General features: G+C 37.7%; 1 protein-coding gene across 14 annotated transcripts in view; it reads right to left on the bottom strand.

Moving 5' to 3' along the window:
* LDB3 (LIM domain binding 3) overlaps positions 1–18,828 on the bottom strand; it is a 123,611-nt gene that overhangs the window by 62,366 nt on the left and 42,417 nt on the right. For 9 of the 14 annotated variants that reach the window (XM_085229496.1, XM_085229507.1, XM_085229503.1 and 6 more), the window contains exons 4-5: positions 10,137–10,212; positions 1,894–2,300 (exon numbers count right to left, since the gene is read on the bottom strand). In XM_085229496.1, coding sequence (XP_085085622.1) covers positions 1,894–2,300; positions 10,137–10,212 — 483 coding nt within the window. The remainder of the gene's footprint in view (positions 1–1,893; positions 2,301–10,136; positions 10,213–18,828) is intronic. The other 5 variants (XM_085229505.1, XM_085229506.1, XM_085229502.1 and 2 more) reach the window with 1 other exon arrangement.

Below are 18,828 nucleotides of genomic sequence, written 5' to 3' on the forward strand. Positions count from 1 at the left end.
GAAGATTCCAGGTTCACGGAGGAAAACTTCACCAAGGAGGGATCTCCAACCAGAGATCCTTCCCCAGTGGCAGTCAGCCCTTAAATAAGGTCTAAGAGAGGTGCAACCAGGCTCCATCCCTTCTGGTCACACAGCTGAATTGCCTTCACCTGTGCTCCCAGGGCTGACTGGGTTCTTTCCACAGGTGCTCAGTGTTTCAATTAGCTTTCCTCAAGAAAACTGTAATTGAGAAGCATTTTGAGGTATACTTGCTGACCTTGCCTATGATCCTGCTTTCTTTTAAGTATGAATTGCCCTTCTTAATTATCCAGCATGCAAAGAGTGTAGGATTTCTTCAGATAAGTTAATTAGGATTGGAAATGCTGAATCACTGAATTACAGAATTGCAGGAGTTGGAAGAGAACTCTAGAGATCAAGTCCAACCCCCCTGCTAAAGCAGGTTCCCTACAATAGATTGCACAAGTAGGCATCCAGATGGATCTTCAGTATCTCCAAACAAGGAGAGTCCACAGCCTTTCTGAGTAGCCTGTTCCAGTGCTCTGTCACCTTCACTGTAAAGAAGTTAATCCACCTATTCGCATGGAACTTCCTATACTCCAGTTTGTGGCCATTGCTCCTTGTCCTTTTACTACACACCACTGAAAAGAGCTTAGCCTCATCCAGTTGCCTCCTGCACTTTAATTACATATAAACACTGATCAGATCTCCTCTCAGCCTTCTCCAGGCTGAACAGATAACAGATCCAGGTCCCTCAGCCTCTCTTCATATGGGAGATACTCCAGGCATCATCATCATGAATGCCCAAGAGAATTACGATAAATTATCTGAACCAGAAGAATCATCTAAAGCATTTATACATGCTCTTTCATAGGAATAAAATATCCTTTCCAAAAACTTTAAACCCTTACATTTTACTCTAGCAAAGAGTGAAACTCTTCTGCATTTGCATATAAAGTAGTTGAAGAAGTGCACTTATTATCACATCTTGAATGAATTGCCTGAAATTTTTTTTGGTTTTTATCTCATGTAAACAATTTGCTCCTCTTGAAGAAGGGAATTTTCCCATATTCCCAAGTGGAAACTTCATTTTAAAATGAGCACGAATAAACAAAATAAATATAGTAGCAGATTAATACATGAAGGCAGAAAAAGTAGAACTCATTTCTCACTGCTTTTCTCCTCACATGCTGCAGTCCAAGTTGCTTACATCACACACCTAAGAATAATACAGTTCTCTGCAATACATTAACACACTGAAAACCTTGGCAGCGTGACATCAAACTTCGTAGGGAGCATCTGCAGATTATGCCTTCTTAGTATACTAGTTAAGAACACAATGATCAGATGTGAGACAGATTATGTTCAAACCAGAGGATTCAACAAGTAGAGCTTTAACTCATTTTACATAGGGAAGCCAATACATTAAGGGAGGGATTAAAGCAGGACATTGCAGTGCACTAGCATGTCAGGCTTGCTAGTCAAAGCAATTCCTCCTCAGGAAAGTACCAACGGGTCAAATCTCTACTATAGCTGCTTCTGTAATGGCTGGTAGGGATACTGTGTTCTAGGAGAATATAGACATCATTTTAAAACTGAAAATGCCGCAGCTCAGACTAGATTACAGATGCCACTGTCATTGCGGTTCTTCTCATGCTCTGATGATTATTGCCTATTCATATTGCAATTCAGATAACAGAGACCTTATTCTGTAATGGTACTGTGAATATATTTTTGGGGGTACTAAACAATTTAAAGATTGTTCCAAACCTCAATCATGACTACAAAACAAATGCACAACAGGGTAGGTACTATTACATTTGTTTTCCGGCAAAATCTTGTTTGAATATTACTATGAACTTATTGAAACATTAAATATTTTACCACGTTACCTACCCTCCAGGAAGTCCACCTTCCGAAGCCCTCCGTCTGAGACTTAATTTATGCATCTCAGCCATTTCCCTTAGAGTTTCTGCTGAGTAAAGGCCAATAGGGTTGTTATATTGCCTTGCAGGGCTCAGCTGGCGTACAGGACTATTGCCATCGGTCAATACAGGGCTTAGTTTTGAACCTAGATTACTCTTTGCAGGTGAAACGTCAGGAGTCACAGACTGAGAGGACATGGAAGATCTAACTGTGGTAGTCTTTAAGTAAGAAGAGCTATTTGAAAAGCTGATCTCTTCCTTGTTGAAGTAGCCTGAAAATGTTCCATTGGTTGCTAAAACACTACCCATAGGCCCAGTCGCCGTGTTAGTTAGAGGGCTGAAGGTTGCTCTGCTGCCATTGATTTCCCAAGCAGGTTCCTGTAGTAGCAAACATGCAGGCCAAGAAAAGAAAAAAAAAGAAAAGAGCAATCATAGAACACATGCAAAAAATAATACATCTGCAATCACTGCTTTCTAAACATACTGATAAACTAGCAACAAACAGATTAAGTGCCAAAACATCCAGCTTTTCAGGGAAGATTTTCAACAAAGAAGCTCACTGTTTCAAAATCAGGGAAGTAAAACATATTCAACACACTTTTTATCCCTTTTTTAGTTCCAATCAACAAATTAAAGCTTATTATTAGAAGAGCATTTACTATTGGTCAGCTTCATAGCAATGATTGTATACAAATACAACATTGTCTATTAGTTTCTAAGATAATTAAGAAAACTTAAAGGATATCCTAAGGTCAGAACTATCTGAAGTACTATGCAAACATAAAAGTCAATCTTATTATTACAAAAACATAATTATTCTAAACCACACCACTCTATTTTTCATGAGTACACTTGAAGTTATTGAAGCCCATACCTTGCATTGCTTTCACAGGCTTTGATTCATGCTAATTAGGCCATGCAGCATTGTTAGCAAATAGACCAAATGGACTCAAGAATAGATATCTGCTCTACAGACAAAATGCCTCTATATTCTGACAATTTCTGTATAATTTCCATTTGAATGAGTGTGTGCATGAGTACATGGCTGGAAGCTGTATGATCCTATGGCTACATCCCAGATAGTGTTCCTAACTAGGACTGCAGTCAAAGTCACAGTAAACTCTCCTGACAATAACTACACTCATGAAAGTCTGTGCTGGTTCTCAAATTAGAAGTGTACTAGCAGAAACTAGTAAACTGGTAAAAGGCAGTACTATGCTTCATTTTAATAAGTGATTTACTATTAATGCAGTTTAGTGCAACTGAAGTAAAGGGTAATACCAAAACAGAAAAATAATGCTTCTCCTGCAACATGAAGAAGGAAGTAATACTTGTCAAAAAACCCACCTCAACATCAGTTAGAAAATGCATGTAAAACTTGTGTTCTCACATTAGCTAAAAGATCCTTTTTCCTTTTTCTGCCCTTAAGTTCAAGCTTATTCTGGTATAGCACCATCTAAATCATTGGAACTGGAAAGCACTCAGGACACACTGAGCACACTTAGGGTTAAACTACCTTTTCATTCCAGCTACTAGTAAGGTGCAGTGACTGCAGTTCTGTGTTTTTTTGGAAAGCTGCCTGCTTCCAGTGTGGACAATTTTATCAAAGAGGAATACAAACTGCTCTGTCAGGTGGGCCTTTTATACCGTTCCTCTCTGTTTTCTTATTCTTTTTTGTCTAATATTACAGTACTAGAAAACTACTAGTGCTTTGGATATACATATATATAAAAAAAATACACTCACTTTTTACCATTCTGCTTGTCAGCCTGTTTGTCTTGACAATACCTAACTCTGCAGTTTCCTTTTTTCACTTAAGCAAAGCTCTATCTTCATGTTTTAGCTTGTCTGTTCAGCAGGTCAGGCTCTCTACATGCAACGTCTTTGAAAATCTTTTGCATTTGTAGCTTTGGGAAGGTTGCCTCATGCAACACGAAGGAAATGTTAGCATGATCAGTTACAAAAATTACCCGATCTAGGGTATGATGCAGAAGTGTTCCATGTTTGAGCAAAAAACCGTTTTCAGAGGCACTCACTTCTGTGACTTTGAACAGTTCTCAACATTTAATGGTGTACTCTGAAATATCTAATGCTCTTGTCAAAGCTGTGATTGAAGAGAAGAGTAAGTAAAATATTTTTTACAACAAAAAAATTTTGATAGCCCTTCTGACAATGAAGGGAAAACACAGAAGTTAAAATCTTAAAGGCTCACTGACAAGCAAAATTCTAATACTAACAGTAATAACTTTTCTCCCATGCTTGCCTTTTGAACCTAGAATCCTGAGTTCAACTCACCCTGCATGTATTTTAAAATAAGGAATTAAATAGTTTCAAAAGTAGCTGCTTTATTATATTTTTTGTGTCTGTAATTATGTAATTTGGATAAGACGTTCTATAGCCAAGATACCCAACAAAATATTTTAGTGCTTTGCAACTTAAAGGTTTCTCTAGGGCGCATAATAACCTCTTGGATTTTATCTGAGAAGCTTAGAATCCTGGCTCCAGTCTAAATTGGGTTCTTCATGTTTTTCTAGAGAAGGAGGATCACTCCCATCTTTTTCTCTGGACCTGCAGCTGTAACAGGTGCCCAGGTACCCACACACTCACAGTTCAGAGGTCCAGCCAGCCAGAGGCTGCAGTCCACGTTGGGGGACAGGAACAAGAAGGGGACACAACTCTGCAGAAAGGACAGAGCTCACAACCTGCTCTCAGTGAAAGCTAGTACAAGAGCAGGTGGTAGCCTACATGGGCATTTTGCCTCCTTTGGGCTGGCACTGCTGTGTTCGCCATATTTAACACACTACATGCACTTCCCCATAGCCTTACATGGACCATACACCTGCAAATAATTTAGCCTCTGATTCTCTATGTTTGCTGGTATAGGTTATCATTAAACTTCTTTACTTCGATACTGAGGTTCACTAGAAAGATTATCCTCTTAGATTTTTCTATATTACATATTTAAGATTTAGGGAGGTTGAGTATATGAACTGATTAATTATAACTAATTGTAAAAGAACTAACCCATTCAACAAAGCTAAACATCTGGAAGAGAATTATAAGATTAATACATTTAGAATGTTTTGAGCCAAATATTGAAGTCCAATAAACTGAACTTAGAACTTTTTTGTTAATAAACATGAAGAGATTTTAGCTGGCATTAATAGCTGCCTGGGGCTGTAGAAATAAACATGAAGTGCTATTCCTTTTAAAGTTAATAAATAAAATGGAATTACATGCCCCAATCATTATACTCTGACACTGAAAACAGCAACGCACCAGCCTTAAGTGGCCTACTGCATGTTTCCAAATATTATTGAATAAATAGAAAGCATTTATTGTCTCTCAAAATGTTTTTCAAAAGGGGCAAACACACAAGGCTGTGTTCGCAAGCTAAGTCACCGCTTGTGCAAATGAACGCAAGCTGAAAAGGGACAAATAATAAAAACAAAACAGTACAGAGGTGATTGACTGGAAAAAGTATCTGCAGAAGCTATACTAGTTTGTTACATTGAAAAATCAGTGGCTTCTCACTCAATTTACTGTGAACTTCCTTCCTAAACGTTGTAATAAAAGGACATGCAAATAGATCTGACCACGCAGTATCTATATTATACAAAGACTGCTTGAGAAAGAAAATCCATCAATCAGAACTCATTTTCATTATTTTAGTGCCCTAAAGAAACAATGGTTGATGATTTTACCAAGCTTTATGACATAAACGAACCTTTGCTTTCATTCCACAAGCGATTTCTAGCTGGAAGAGTAGCACACTAGCAACTCAGTACTAGAGTTCCTAGTAACCCAGCAGTGCCAGGTTGGCATTCTCCATTTTAAGTTAATACTCGTGTTAGTTCAAGTGTAGGGCGTTTTCCCTTATCTGCCCAATAATCACCTTTTTATCTCTTTGCTGTTGTGGTCCCTCATCCAAATTGTTCCTGGGACTATATCTTAGAATAAAATACTGTTCCTTCTCTATTTTTTTCTTTCAGGTCAGTCACAACAGCAGATCAACGCAGGAAAACAGTTTTTGAAATATGAAGTTCAGATTTCTAGTGCTGAGTAGCAGCATTACTTCTCAGGAAACACATCCAACAGTAACAAGCATCCCCTTGTTTCCCAACTGTCTCTCATTCCAATCTGCCTTGTCATCTCTGTGGCTGGAAGGGCAAGATAACGTTTACGACTATGCCAGTGTGCTGCTACTCTTCAGCCGACCAGAAGAGGAGGCTCTGGCATCGAGCAGTGGGCTTGCAGCAATCTCCTATTGCGAGGGAAAATTGGGTTTTGATTTCCCAGTGTAATGGCAGTGAATGAGCTTAAAACTGACAAATGTAGAGGAATCTCAAACATCTGGGAATACAAGGAAGCAACAAATCAGTTTCTATTCTGCAATATTATTAGTTCTTTTTCTTATAGATATTTAATTTCTATGAAAAGCAATTTCTGCTTTTATATATTGGAGAAGCGAGAAACATTTACATAGAAAAATACTTCACCAGCTTTTCAGGTCCCCTTTTTTTGAAAGCTCAAGTACCTTTTGTCTCTTTCTTATAGTCCATACGGTCTTTATTACAAATGACTCTGGCTTTTAGCACTTCTGGGAGAACAGTTTTACATCTCTTCCACTACAGTAATGAATTTGACCTCCCAGCATACCCAAGAAGAAGCTTTTTGTATAAAAGAAAATAGATGCACAATGGCATTAAATGAGTCTGCTCAAAGACACTCAACAAACAGCGTTTGGCTCAGCCTTCTCTTCCATAGTACAATTTGCTAAAGAGACCTATCCTCCCTTCATCTATTTTCTCTTAGCCACTCGGGTACCTAAATTTGTCAGGAAACAAGTCCTTAGCATTATGAGATCCTCAATGGGATTCTGTAATGTGTGTGTTCAGGAGGGTAGTTATACTATAACAATGAAAGAGGCTTTCTTAATACCTTTATACAAAGGGAGAAATGTTAAATCAGTGCGCTTAGCCTTAAAGGTTCGGGTCAACTACTTTGAACTGCACTGAGCTGAATCCTCACCTGTATTATGCACACTTGAAAAGCTGGCAGAAGCTCACTGACTGGTAATGGCTTCATCTCAAGTCCTTGGATTCATAGCTACTCCTCTCTCTGAATGCTGTTAGCCATAGTTATCTCCTCCTCCTCCACCTATGCTACATCTGTGGTGAAATATTTGACTAAAACATCATAAATCAAAACTCTTTCAAGTTTAAGATTAATGTTAGAGAAGAAAATGTTGAAACTGCAAATCAGTGTAACTTTTATTTTCAGTAATGTTCTGCAGCACAGCTGAAGCCATGCTTTTAGTTGCAGAACTTGGACCATCTGTAACATCGATGAGCTCAAAAGGGTAATTAGAGAATGTATTACTTGGGATAGACAGGAAAAATCCTATTGTCCTTCCTTACATCTTGTTTAAAAAATGCGCCTTTATTTCTCTCAAGTGCAGAAAGTGATGACCATATCAAAGAAGAAATACATGCTTCGGAATTAGTGGAAGCTACATTCTGATCAGAGTAACGTACACAAGAATTTATGGTTTATAATAAGACACTGAACTTGCACATGCAGATTTTTTTTTTAGCTAACATTGCCATGCCTTAACCTTGACTCAGAAAGAGGTAAGAAAAACTTCCCTTGATGTTTGAGGTCAGCACTGTCATGACTTGTTTCGTAATGTCATTTTTTGCTATTTTGGTAAGGCAACTTAACTCATTTCAAGTGAACCATCAGAGTCTAAACGTTGTCAAGCAGTGATGTGGAGGTGGCAGCTTCTTGCCTATGTGTCAAAGAACTCTTCATTTCTAAAGTGACAGTATTAACAGAAATAATATAGGGATAAACAAAGAAACGTTGATTTTAAAGTGTACTTACTGTAACATATCTTATTGTGACATCCTCATACTGCTGTTTGTGCCACTAAAATTTTGTTCTGGATTTTGAAACCTATTTTCCAAAGAGTCAATGCCTTCATTACATTCTAAACCATCCTCAGAGAAGAATTCCACTTTCTGAACTCAGCATTACCTTTATTACTTTTTAACAGCTAAAATCACTGTTGTCCACTTCAACTGTTTTTCTATTACTCAGATACAAGTCTTCAGCCAAGAAGACACCCTGCTGGCTTTCAATAGTCCTGTTTTTATATCTGGTCAGCAGCTTCCATGCTCCAAAACATAACTGTCACTCCTAACCTGCTAATGGCCGGTCACTCCAACACTCCACTGCTGCCTGTTCCACTAGGTTTTTTAGGCAGGATCTTTGGCCTGTTTGAATACTGTTAGAAAACCTGTTCCCCACCATGCCTTCACATAGATGTCACCTTTTCCAGATAAAGATGCTACAAATTCTCTTTTCCAGCTGCAACTACTGCTTGTACCCCATTCAGAATCCTACCTTCAGCAGCTGCTACAAGTGTTTCCTAAGCCAGGATACACAGAATGCTCAAATGTAAGACAACATGCTCTTGAAAAAGGATCAAGTCCTTTGGTATTATACCACTCAGGCAGATCAAAATAGGAAATGTGAAGTGCACTCTATGAGTTCTGTGTCAAAGGTGTTTTTAAGACCTACAGTGTGTAGAGTTAACTCTTCTATAGGATAGTTGGATATGGAAAACAGTTTTGTGTAGTAAGCAGCTTTGAATGCCTATGGCAATAATTTTCAAATTGACAGCTGCTTTGGAAGGATCATGCCTAACACAGAACCATAAAAATTAGATGCATTTTTAGACAGGCTTTTATAGGCCTGCAATGAGAGTAGTCAAACTTGTTATACCTGCGTAGGTGTTAGTGAAGGTCTCAAAAGAGTCACCAGTCTTGTATTGGGAAGTAGCTCTAAAGAGAGATCGTGTACTTGTTGCCTGGAAAACTAACAGCATTCTGTGTAGTTCTTAAAGGAAAATAAGGACTCGATTCCCCTTCCTGCCCTGTATTTTGCTGGTGCGTTGGAACACCAATCTAGTTGAAAGAATGATCCACCCTTTTTTTTCCTAGGAATTTCTAAGTACTGTTTGGTGAGTCTTCCAATAACTTCCTCCTAGATAATACTTGTAAAATCATTATATAAGAAGAAATAACTCTGAGCAAGATCAATTATTGATTTCTTCTTCCCTCACCAAAAAGATTACAAGATCCAGAATGAAGTAACATTTTTGCTGATTCAACTAATAAATAGCTCTTTAGGTTCATTTCAAATTTAGCAAAATAAAATTGAGTCAAATTATTCTTCCCAGTTGTGTTTTCTAGCTTCTTGCTAGCTTCTACATGTCTGTGGTAGTTACATGGATGATGCCAACTTCCTAAGTTTTGAATTTGGAAAATACGGTGTTTATTTTAAAAAATATTTTAAAAACTATCACCAGAAATTCAAACTACTAAAGTAGGAGGAGATCACCTAGTTCCCCATGCCTTTTGATCATAAATGTTTCTTTCTTATGTTACAAGGTTGGGATGAAACTGGCACAAAATGAATAAAATTGCAGTAAGGGAGATTTTATCTCCTCTCCATTTATCTAATTAAATGCATCAGCAATACAAACATCCTCATCAGTGCTTTAGCCTTAGGATGTATACCATCTGTCAGGCACCCTAACTCCTCAGTTCCTCCAAAATGTATCTGATGCCTTGTCAGAGACTGTCAATGAATGATTGTTCAAAAACGAACATTTAAATTATGGAAGCTAACAACATTTAAGAACAGAAACCAAGCCATCCATTTCCTCTGCCATTTGCTGTTATTCACTAAATCGACTTATTGTTTTATTTTGATGTTTTTTGAATAATGCCACAAGAATGCAATATAATGCAAATCTTCAATTCCCTTGTATGTCCGTGTTTCAAATCGTGAATTTCCAATTGTAGTCTGAGGCACAGTCTAAAGGGTTTTTCCCCAAGAATAAACAAAAGCAAGTGTATATTTTCAGCATTTGGTAGCCACTTTCTTATATGAAAAAAGAAAGTCAGGAAGACAACAGATTCCAGTTGCTGAGAATTAGATCATAGGACAGCTAGATGCCTTGGTTCTGTTAATCAGAAACTAGCAAAATATAGGTCATCAGGTACATTATAATCAGTTTTGCTTCCTATGCATTCATTCAATATTTATTTAGGAGGGACAAAAGATATTTTCAGTAGTAGGTATTTACCTTCACCATGGTAGATAAAAATATTAACTTTGGCTGAGTATAACTGTGTCACATACCTTCTGGTGGGGAATTACAGCTCTGGGTGAGTCAATTTTGGGTGGTGTGGTTGAAACTGGAACTGGACGTTTCGATCTGAGAATTAAAAAAAAGATTTTGCAATCAGAACTCTTTTTTTTTCCAGATAAAATTTTACATTTCTTGTAAAAATGCTACTTCATCAGTAGTGAAAATTAGGCAAAGCTAATACTTTTTCTAGTCATCAAAAGGTTTTTTCCATGTTCTCACTTGTAAAAGTCTTAGATGTGAAAAATAATGCCTGATTTAATTTCTCTGAACAGTGAAAAGCCTTCCAGTCTGCATCACCCATTTTCTAGTACGTTATGACTGGATTTTTACAGTTGCCAATTAGTTGTAACAGGAGATAAATTCATGTTTGGACAGCATTCTAGAAAACGAGACTTAGAAGTATGTTAAAATGCAATGACTATGCTCTGATACTGAGGCATCTCAAGATCAACTCCTCAAAAGATTATTACTTAGCATCTTAAACTCTGTAGCAATTACCACTCTTTAAATGCCTATGCAGAAATAAACAAGTCTAATTTTTTTTTTTAATAATTTATAGTCTCAACAGAAGATCACTCCAAATACTCACCACCTTCCATCTGTTTGACAAATACATGAGGATTTTTAAAACTGAAGTAAACCATACCAAAATATTTGCGAAACACACAATCCACCCTTTAATTGGAATATAACAAAATCAATTTAGCAGAGATAAAACATTAACTGAAGTATTTTAGGATGCTCAGAAAGTGAAGTCGTATTGTGAAGGTTTTGAGAACTTCACTGAATACCCTTCTGAAATCTTCCCAGAAAACAAAGGATCACAGGAAAATGAACTGAAGAAAGTACAAATAATCAAAGGAATCGCAGTTCTGCTATTGCTGTCCTACTGCTAACCTACAGATTAGAGTTATATTTCAAAACCTCATCCATAAAAGTTATATTTTGTAATTAGGACAGAGGAACAAAAATGAAATAAAGGTACTTAAAATCACACAAAACTGTTACTGAAGCAGAATTAACTAAGATGTCGGGAACCGTTCGCTTTAGAAAAGAAATGAATAGGAGAAGACATTATAGAAGTTAGGAAAATAGTGAACAGTAGGAAAAGAGAAATAAAGCTATGCTGGACATAAAGTAAAATTGAAAAGACAACGTATATACAATTGGTAGAAGGCAAAATTTGTTTCCTAGAGTAGTTGATCAACCTGAAGTGAAATTTAATGCTAGAAGAAAACATCGAGACTACAAGAATAACAGGCCATCAGGATGGATTAGATAGTTATAACAAAAACATAGAAGATGCTTTTGGTCCAGTAAAAATACGTAGCTATACAGGTTCTCATTTTTCTTAGCACAACTTAATAAAAGATTGATAGGGGAAGATATTCCATTTTAGGCTCGTTATTTCCTTACTGAGGGCTGTGTTACTCTTTCCAATGACATACCTAACAATGGCAGCTACTGGAGAAAGAAAACTGAGAAAGACAAAAGCTGGGGCCAGTCATAGTAGGAATCTGTGTGTTAATACATAGCATCACACTGAGCTGTGTATTTAGCTTTAGTTGCCACATATAAAATATCCACATAAAAAAACAAACTAGAAAAAAATGAGTTATCTTCGCAGGAACTGGAAGATTTCTTAATGGAAAACAGAAATTATGTGACTCTTTTAATCCTCCCACAGCAGGGGCATTGGAACTAGATGTTCTCTCAGGTTCCTATCAACCCAAGCCACTCTCTGATTTTATAATTCCTGAAGCAAGAGGCTAGAAAATTGTAAAAGTCACTAATAATTGATATTTACAGATTGCATATATCATAATATAACATAACAACAATTCGAGAAATGCTTCAAGTTCCAAGGACAAAAGCTGATCACTAACTGCCTAGAACAAACTTTCCTCAGAGATGCATTATTAACCCATCTTTCTTCAGAAGTGCTGCCATCAACCGTTTCAGCTAAGTGAAAAAACAACTCATATTTAAGACGTGCACACTCATCATGAAAGAAAATAAAGTAAGCTCTAGCCCAGAACACAGAGTTGCAAAAAACTGACTGGAAAAATTTATGAATAAGCAAAGATTTAGGGGAGATTCTGATCCTCCTTTTGCTGGTACCCAGGTATTTCTGTGAAGTTATCGAGGGGGTCCTAGACATAGTCAAACCCATAGCCAGGCAGCATGGGCACTGAGCGTACCTTCTGCTCTATCCATTGATCATGAATTCTAGTGCCAAAGTTGCTCAGCAATGTAAATACTTTTTGTTGCTTTTACATGCAGAATAAACAGCTGCATACAGCAAGTTTAATGCTTAACTAGAAAATATTTGTATTGCATTATCCTGGGCTGCATCAAGAAGGGTGGTCAGCAAGATGAGGGAGGCGATTGTCCACCTCTGCTCTGCTCTCCTGAGACCCCATCTGGAGTACTGCATCCAGGCCTCAGTCCCCTAAGATTCTGCTGCTTATTTTATCTATTTTTCCCAGTCATTACTTGACCACAGAAGATGCTAAGGAGCTTTATTTCTTTCAAACGTTGCTCATAAACTACCTCTGCCATTCACAGCGTTATCCAATGAAGATAATTATTTCACCCTGACTTGGAGATCTTAAGATATTACTTTAGAACAAGAAGTGTTCCTACATGACTCTGTCTTGGATATTTGTAACGGTGATATTTAACAACAGAATGATAAAGCTTGCTAAATTTGGCACAGGTTTGCATCAGAGAAAAGGGCAAAAGAGGTGAAGTCAATTTGTGGAATGAAAAATGTATGTACTTCTAAAGTGATTATTTACATAAGAGCTATCATTCCTCAGGGAAAATATCCTGCAAGTTCAGGATATTTTTTTCTCTCTCCTTTGCTAGACCATATCCTGCAGCAACACCACTAACTTAGATTTTTTGCTTTTCAAGTCACTAAGGTGCTGCTGCTGTACGTGTCTGTCTCAGCTTACATTTTAATTCATTGACTGCAAAATTATTTTCTTTCAAAAACCCACGGAGTACGCTTAGTTTGTAGAGTTGCGAGGAAGCTGGAAGTCCAAATTCCACAAATGATTGTGATAGTTATAGATTTGATGTTGAAATATTCCAGGAAGATTTTTTTTTCCCCAGTCAAAGCAATTGATTTGTCTTTGACTTGTCCGCATTTTGTTTTCTAGTTTCAAAGCTAAAAGTGGAAATGAAAGGCTTGTTTTCTGCCTTAAGAAAGCCCAAATACGTAATTCCAGCATTTTTAAATTTTTCCCTAATATCTCCTGTTCTGGGAAATACACTTCCCCTGTCTCCATGTACAGGTTCTCTGCCTTACTGAAGTTTAAAAGCAGTAGGGATCTAGTTTTGAAAAGCAGTTCAACTTTGTTAGTACTGTTGATACAACTGTCAAAATATCTACTTGTTCCCATCTACCTAAATATATCTTTAGTCAAACAGCTCTTGACTTCGACTCTATTATCTTTGCACTCACAACAAATGTTCATTAGGACTCAGCTGCACTAAGAGGAGCTGCCTGCTTAAGGAAGAGCTTCCAGAGAGTTAGAATTCTGTAATGCAATAACAGCTTATCCCTACTCTCAGGGGAGCATACTACCATACTTGGAGACAGGAGATACGATCTAACAGGTGAAAGTTCTTTTTCATGCTCATGTCTTTTTTTTTTTTTTTTTTTTTTTTTTAGTTTATAACTTTGGCAGTCAGTGTTCATCTTCACTTCTTGGATTCTCAGGACAGCTAAAATTATTTTTACATTAAGCTCTTGTTCTCACTTTGTTATATGTGACCATCTATATAACTGATTAAGATGCTCAAAAAAGTGTCTCAAAACTCGAAAAAAGGGGGGGTGGGGGGACTTATAGAAAGGTAATAAAACAAATCAACTTCAAAATATTTTGAAATCATTTTACCTACTTCACATATCTCCTAATTTAATAGAGTGGGTCACACCGTGGGTCACACTGGACTTCAGATACATATTTATTAAATGCAGTAATATTAATTTTGGGAAAACAGAAGTAAAACAGCCGGACTAGATATTCTTCATGGTCATCACTTCAGTATGTCCATCTTCAGCCAAACACTGAATTAAACATCATGCATAGAAGCTACTTACTGATTCTAAGACTTGCAGGGAAAAACCTGAGTATTGTGATCCCACAGTTTAAGTTCACTAAGCTCTTCCTGGATATTAGCAAATAGGCTCAGCATCTTTTATGAGAATCACAAATGCAAAACCCACAATACTTCATATACCATTGTGATCACTTTGGGGCTAGGATGAAACCTAGTTTCACCTTATCAAGATCGCATCTGTACCTGCACTGAAATTGATAAATACTTCCATCAGCAGTTTTGCTCTGTGTCAACAGTAACGCAAATATTAGCATTTGGATGGATGACTGACTTGTTAATTATTTCCCTGCATTGCACTACACTCAAATGGACTGCAGAACTGGCAGTTATGCTTTTCAGGCCTGTTGTTCCTACCCATAGCATTATATGAACAAAAATACTCGTAAATGGCACCTCTAAGCAAGCAGTTATCCAAAAGTCTGTGGAAAAGAAGATTTGCAAGTATGTAATATCTGTTTCCTTTAGAAGGGATTTGAGCAAAGGGTAGGTGTAAATATTACAGGACAGAAAAGGAAAAAGCAGAGAAATCTTGGAGAGTTTAGAGTAAGGAAGGAAAGGGAAAATGAGAAAAAGTACTTGTGAGGCTGTGAGTTTTAAAAATGAGTACATATCTATACATTTTGAAGCAGCAATCAAATTCTACTCTCCTATTTTCTCTTCAGCTCCCCCTTGTCCCACTGGGTGACACCTATACATCTTCACTCTTTCCCTTTCTCTTGCGAGACAAAAACTCTTCACCAGAATTCCCTTGTATTCTGCCCTTGAGCCTGTTCCCTCCTGGAAGGGCTGACTGGCTACTAATGCCTCCATTGCCTCCCAGTTGACCCAGTATCAACTCTGATATTCCTCCACACCAGCAGCAACCGAGGGCAGAATTTCAGATTGCTCAGCTGTACAGAACAGAGTTAGGGAATCACAAGGGAGATACTGAAATAGAATCACAGTAATCAGGGAGGGTTCAGAGCTTAATCATATATAATCTCACTTGAAATCTCTGACAATTCAGTAGTTATTTATTATTCCTGATTTCATGATTGTATTTATTATTTCTAATTACTACCAGATGCTAAAAATAAATGTAATTAAGGTGAAGAAGCAAATAATGAAATAATTTGTTAGTGTAAGAAGAGAAGAACAAAACATTTAGGTTGTGAAAGGATCTAATACTGAAGAGTTGTTATTACAAGGAGCAGGAAAGTGCACTGTCTTTATCCAGTACTTATACGTATTAACTTGGACTAAAAATGTCACTCTCTCACTCAATGCAGTAAGCATAATAATTAAAAAAATCTTGAGGACTCAGACATAAAAAAATATTTACCTATGTATTTTTTACTGAAGAGCATCTAATATGAAACATAGCCATTCCTCCTGTTTAACTTTCCCCTGCCATGCAGGTAGTTTATTTGACTCTTAGATCACCTCCATTCGAGTACCATCAGACTCCAGGGCAGTCCCACAGCTCTTAGCTTTCCAACAGCTTTCTTAAGGGTGAACATCATTCAGCTGCAGATTTCAACACTGGGAGCTACTGCAGAGAATCACCCCAAAGTATGCAGCCAAGCCTCAAAGGTATGATGAATCCATCCCTTTTTTTTAAAAAAAAAAAGGAAGGAAAGAGATTCACAAAAGAATAATACAAAGCTCAACAGCTGCCTTCTGTTGAAGGTACTTCTCACAGTGGTTGTCTGTGCTGCCCGAATCCAAATATGCTGATGTTACACAGATGAAGTCTGTTTTTCCCTTTGCCACTCGACATTTGCTAAAAGCAAGTCTAATGCTCTAGATACTTTGAGCACCATGATCACAAATGACTAGAATTTCCTGAAGCTGTTAACGATGCAAAATTAGTTACCTGTTTCTCCTGTAATTTCTTTAACTCAGAATGTGGACATTATAGTATACTGCATGGCTTTCAGAGCACTTCTAATTGACATATATGGCAGAAAGAACAATTAAGGAGCATGGATAATTAGATCTTAACTGTAGTTGAATTCATTTAGCTATTCACTCTGTTTGCAAACCAGAATACATCAGCGAGCTTTCCATCAGTGCCTTTTGTTCACTTTTTCTTACTGTTTAGAGGACATGAACTGAAGTGGGTTACACAGAGCCAAACAGTCGCTGCCATTGTCTCAACACAATAATCAGTAACGGTTGTCTAGGCAAAGTTCCAATGCTTCTGAAAGATATGAATATCTTCAGTTACTGCGACAAGCAACTATGATGTTTGCAAGCACTACTCAGAGATACCTGCAGAGATGTACATCCTACTTTTCAGTGTGCTGATACCTATACATTCACATCTTGCTTACTAGGCAAAACAGACATCAACAAAGGCTCTAAAGAAATAGAAATAAGATATGCATCTATGCACACCACAGTCACTACATGGTTCATTATGCCCTTTGCTTTGTTGGTTGTTTCTTTTAATTTTTTTTTTTTAATGCTGCTATGTGCTTAGAGTGCCTTCTTCACCAAGGCAACTAACTTACAATTTCACGCTCAATAATAATTCCATTACTTTTTTCAATAGCTAGGCTGCTAATTATGCTTCAGAAGAAGGATGATCCTGTGACAGGGCCACTGCTTTTGGAATTAAAATACAGTTTTATCTGTTACTACACAGGATGGCCTACAGAAAGTTACTGAGCATTTTATTTTGCTTCTTCACAGAAAGACAATTTCGCTCACGAGAGTAAGTATATGAAAGACTATGAATGATCCAGATGCTCTGTTGAGACAGCAATATAATGAACAGATGCTTTCTCTATTTGTTTTACATTTTCTGAACTTTGGAGATAAACAGTTTTCTTCCCACAGCGTTGATTAGCTGTAAGAAAACTAAGCAACCATTGTTTTCCTCATCTGATAGATGTCAAATCTGTCAGGAGCTGTATCTGAGAGACTTTGACCCGAAATTTAATTCTTATTTTAAGACTGCTTACTTAAAGTTTGCCAGGCCTCATCAAAAAAATTTGCTTCTGTCTGAGTTATTCAAGCACTGCTTGAAGTTGTCCTTATGACAATGCAGAAACCACTCCACCACCTGCCAATGCCCAGTACTGCCATGCTGCAGCCAGAAAGAGGAAACAAAGAGATTGCCAGCCTCTGAAGAGCCTAAAAGCCAAGCAGAACACACCTTGGTGTGTCCCTGATCTTAACAGGGATGTCAAATACTAAGATTTGGAAAAAAAAAAAAAAAAAAAAAAAAAAAGACCTGGTAGCTTTTATAGTGGCTGATGTGCATGAAATATCACAAAAAAAGATCCAAAGGAAACTGATAACTTCACATACACAAATAATGCATTACAGGATTGACCCAGTAAAGCATTTATATTTTACTCAATTGAATGACTCTCTACTTTGCTCTTATGAGGCCCCACCTGGAGTACTGTCTCCAGGTCTGGAGCCCCCAGTACAAGAAAGACACAGAGCTGTTGGAGAGGGTCCAGAGGAGAGCCACAAAGATGATCAGGGGACTGGAGCATCTCCCCTACGAAGACAGGCTGAGGGAGCTGGCTTTGTTCAGCCTGGAGAAAAGAAGGCTGCGGGGTGACCTCATTGCAGTCTTTCAGTACCTAAAGGGAGCCCACAAACAGGAGGGGAATCAACTCTTTGAAAGGGTAGATAACAGCAGGACAAGGAGAAATGATTTTAAGCTGAGGGAGGGAAGATTTAGGTTGGATGTCAGGGGGAAGTTCTTTACTATGAGAGTGGTGAGGTGCTGGAACAGCTGCCCAGAGAGGCTGTGGATGCCCTGTCTCTGGAGGTGTTCAAGGCCAGGTTGGATGGGGCCCTGGGCAGCCTGGTCTGGTATTAAATGTGGAGGTCGGTGGCCCTGCCTGTGGCAGTAGGGTTGGAGATTTGTGAGCCTTGAGGTCCCTTCCAACCCTTGCCATTCTGTGACTCCTCAGTTCCACTTCTTACAAGTAATATATTAGCTTGAAGCATGTAATTTACATTTTGTCACATCCACGCTTAAGCCAATCAACATTAATCAACAAGGAAAGGTCTCAGCCCTGATATATTGTGACCTTGTGAGCTTAACATTTTGGGTAATATACCAACTTCCTGATTACAGAATGCAACCATTAAGTATTTGTTTCAAAGATTATAGCTGTCATGTATATTGAGTTGTGTTAGCCTGTTGATTTGGATGAGATGTGCCAGTGATATCCATCATAACTATTCCATGCTAAATACAACATAATACATGTAAGAATTCACATGGAGATGGATGAAGTTAGCTCATCCATTGCATTTTTATCTTACAAATAAGAGGATGATTTTAACTTCACTGATAGTTGGCGTTTCAAGGTAGGGAAGAAGTCATGGGCAATCAGAATAGTTTGAATCCCAGAGCAAAATCTTCTTATAATCAAAACTTTACTGCACTTTAAAGCCTTGGTGCCACAGTTTCCAGGTTCTAAAACTAACAGGGACACTTTATGCACTGAGTATAAATAGCAGTCCACTCAATCTGCTCATGTAGGGAATATATCTATATTCACTGCAATGACTGACATTTATATTTTATTTTCCATG

The sequence above is a fragment of the Meleagris gallopavo genome, chromosome 8 (assembly GCF_905368555.1).
Source record: "Meleagris gallopavo chromosome 8, MGAL_WU_HG_1.1, whole genome shotgun sequence".
Classification (NCBI taxonomy): Eukaryota; Metazoa; Chordata; class Aves; order Galliformes; family Phasianidae; genus Meleagris; species Meleagris gallopavo.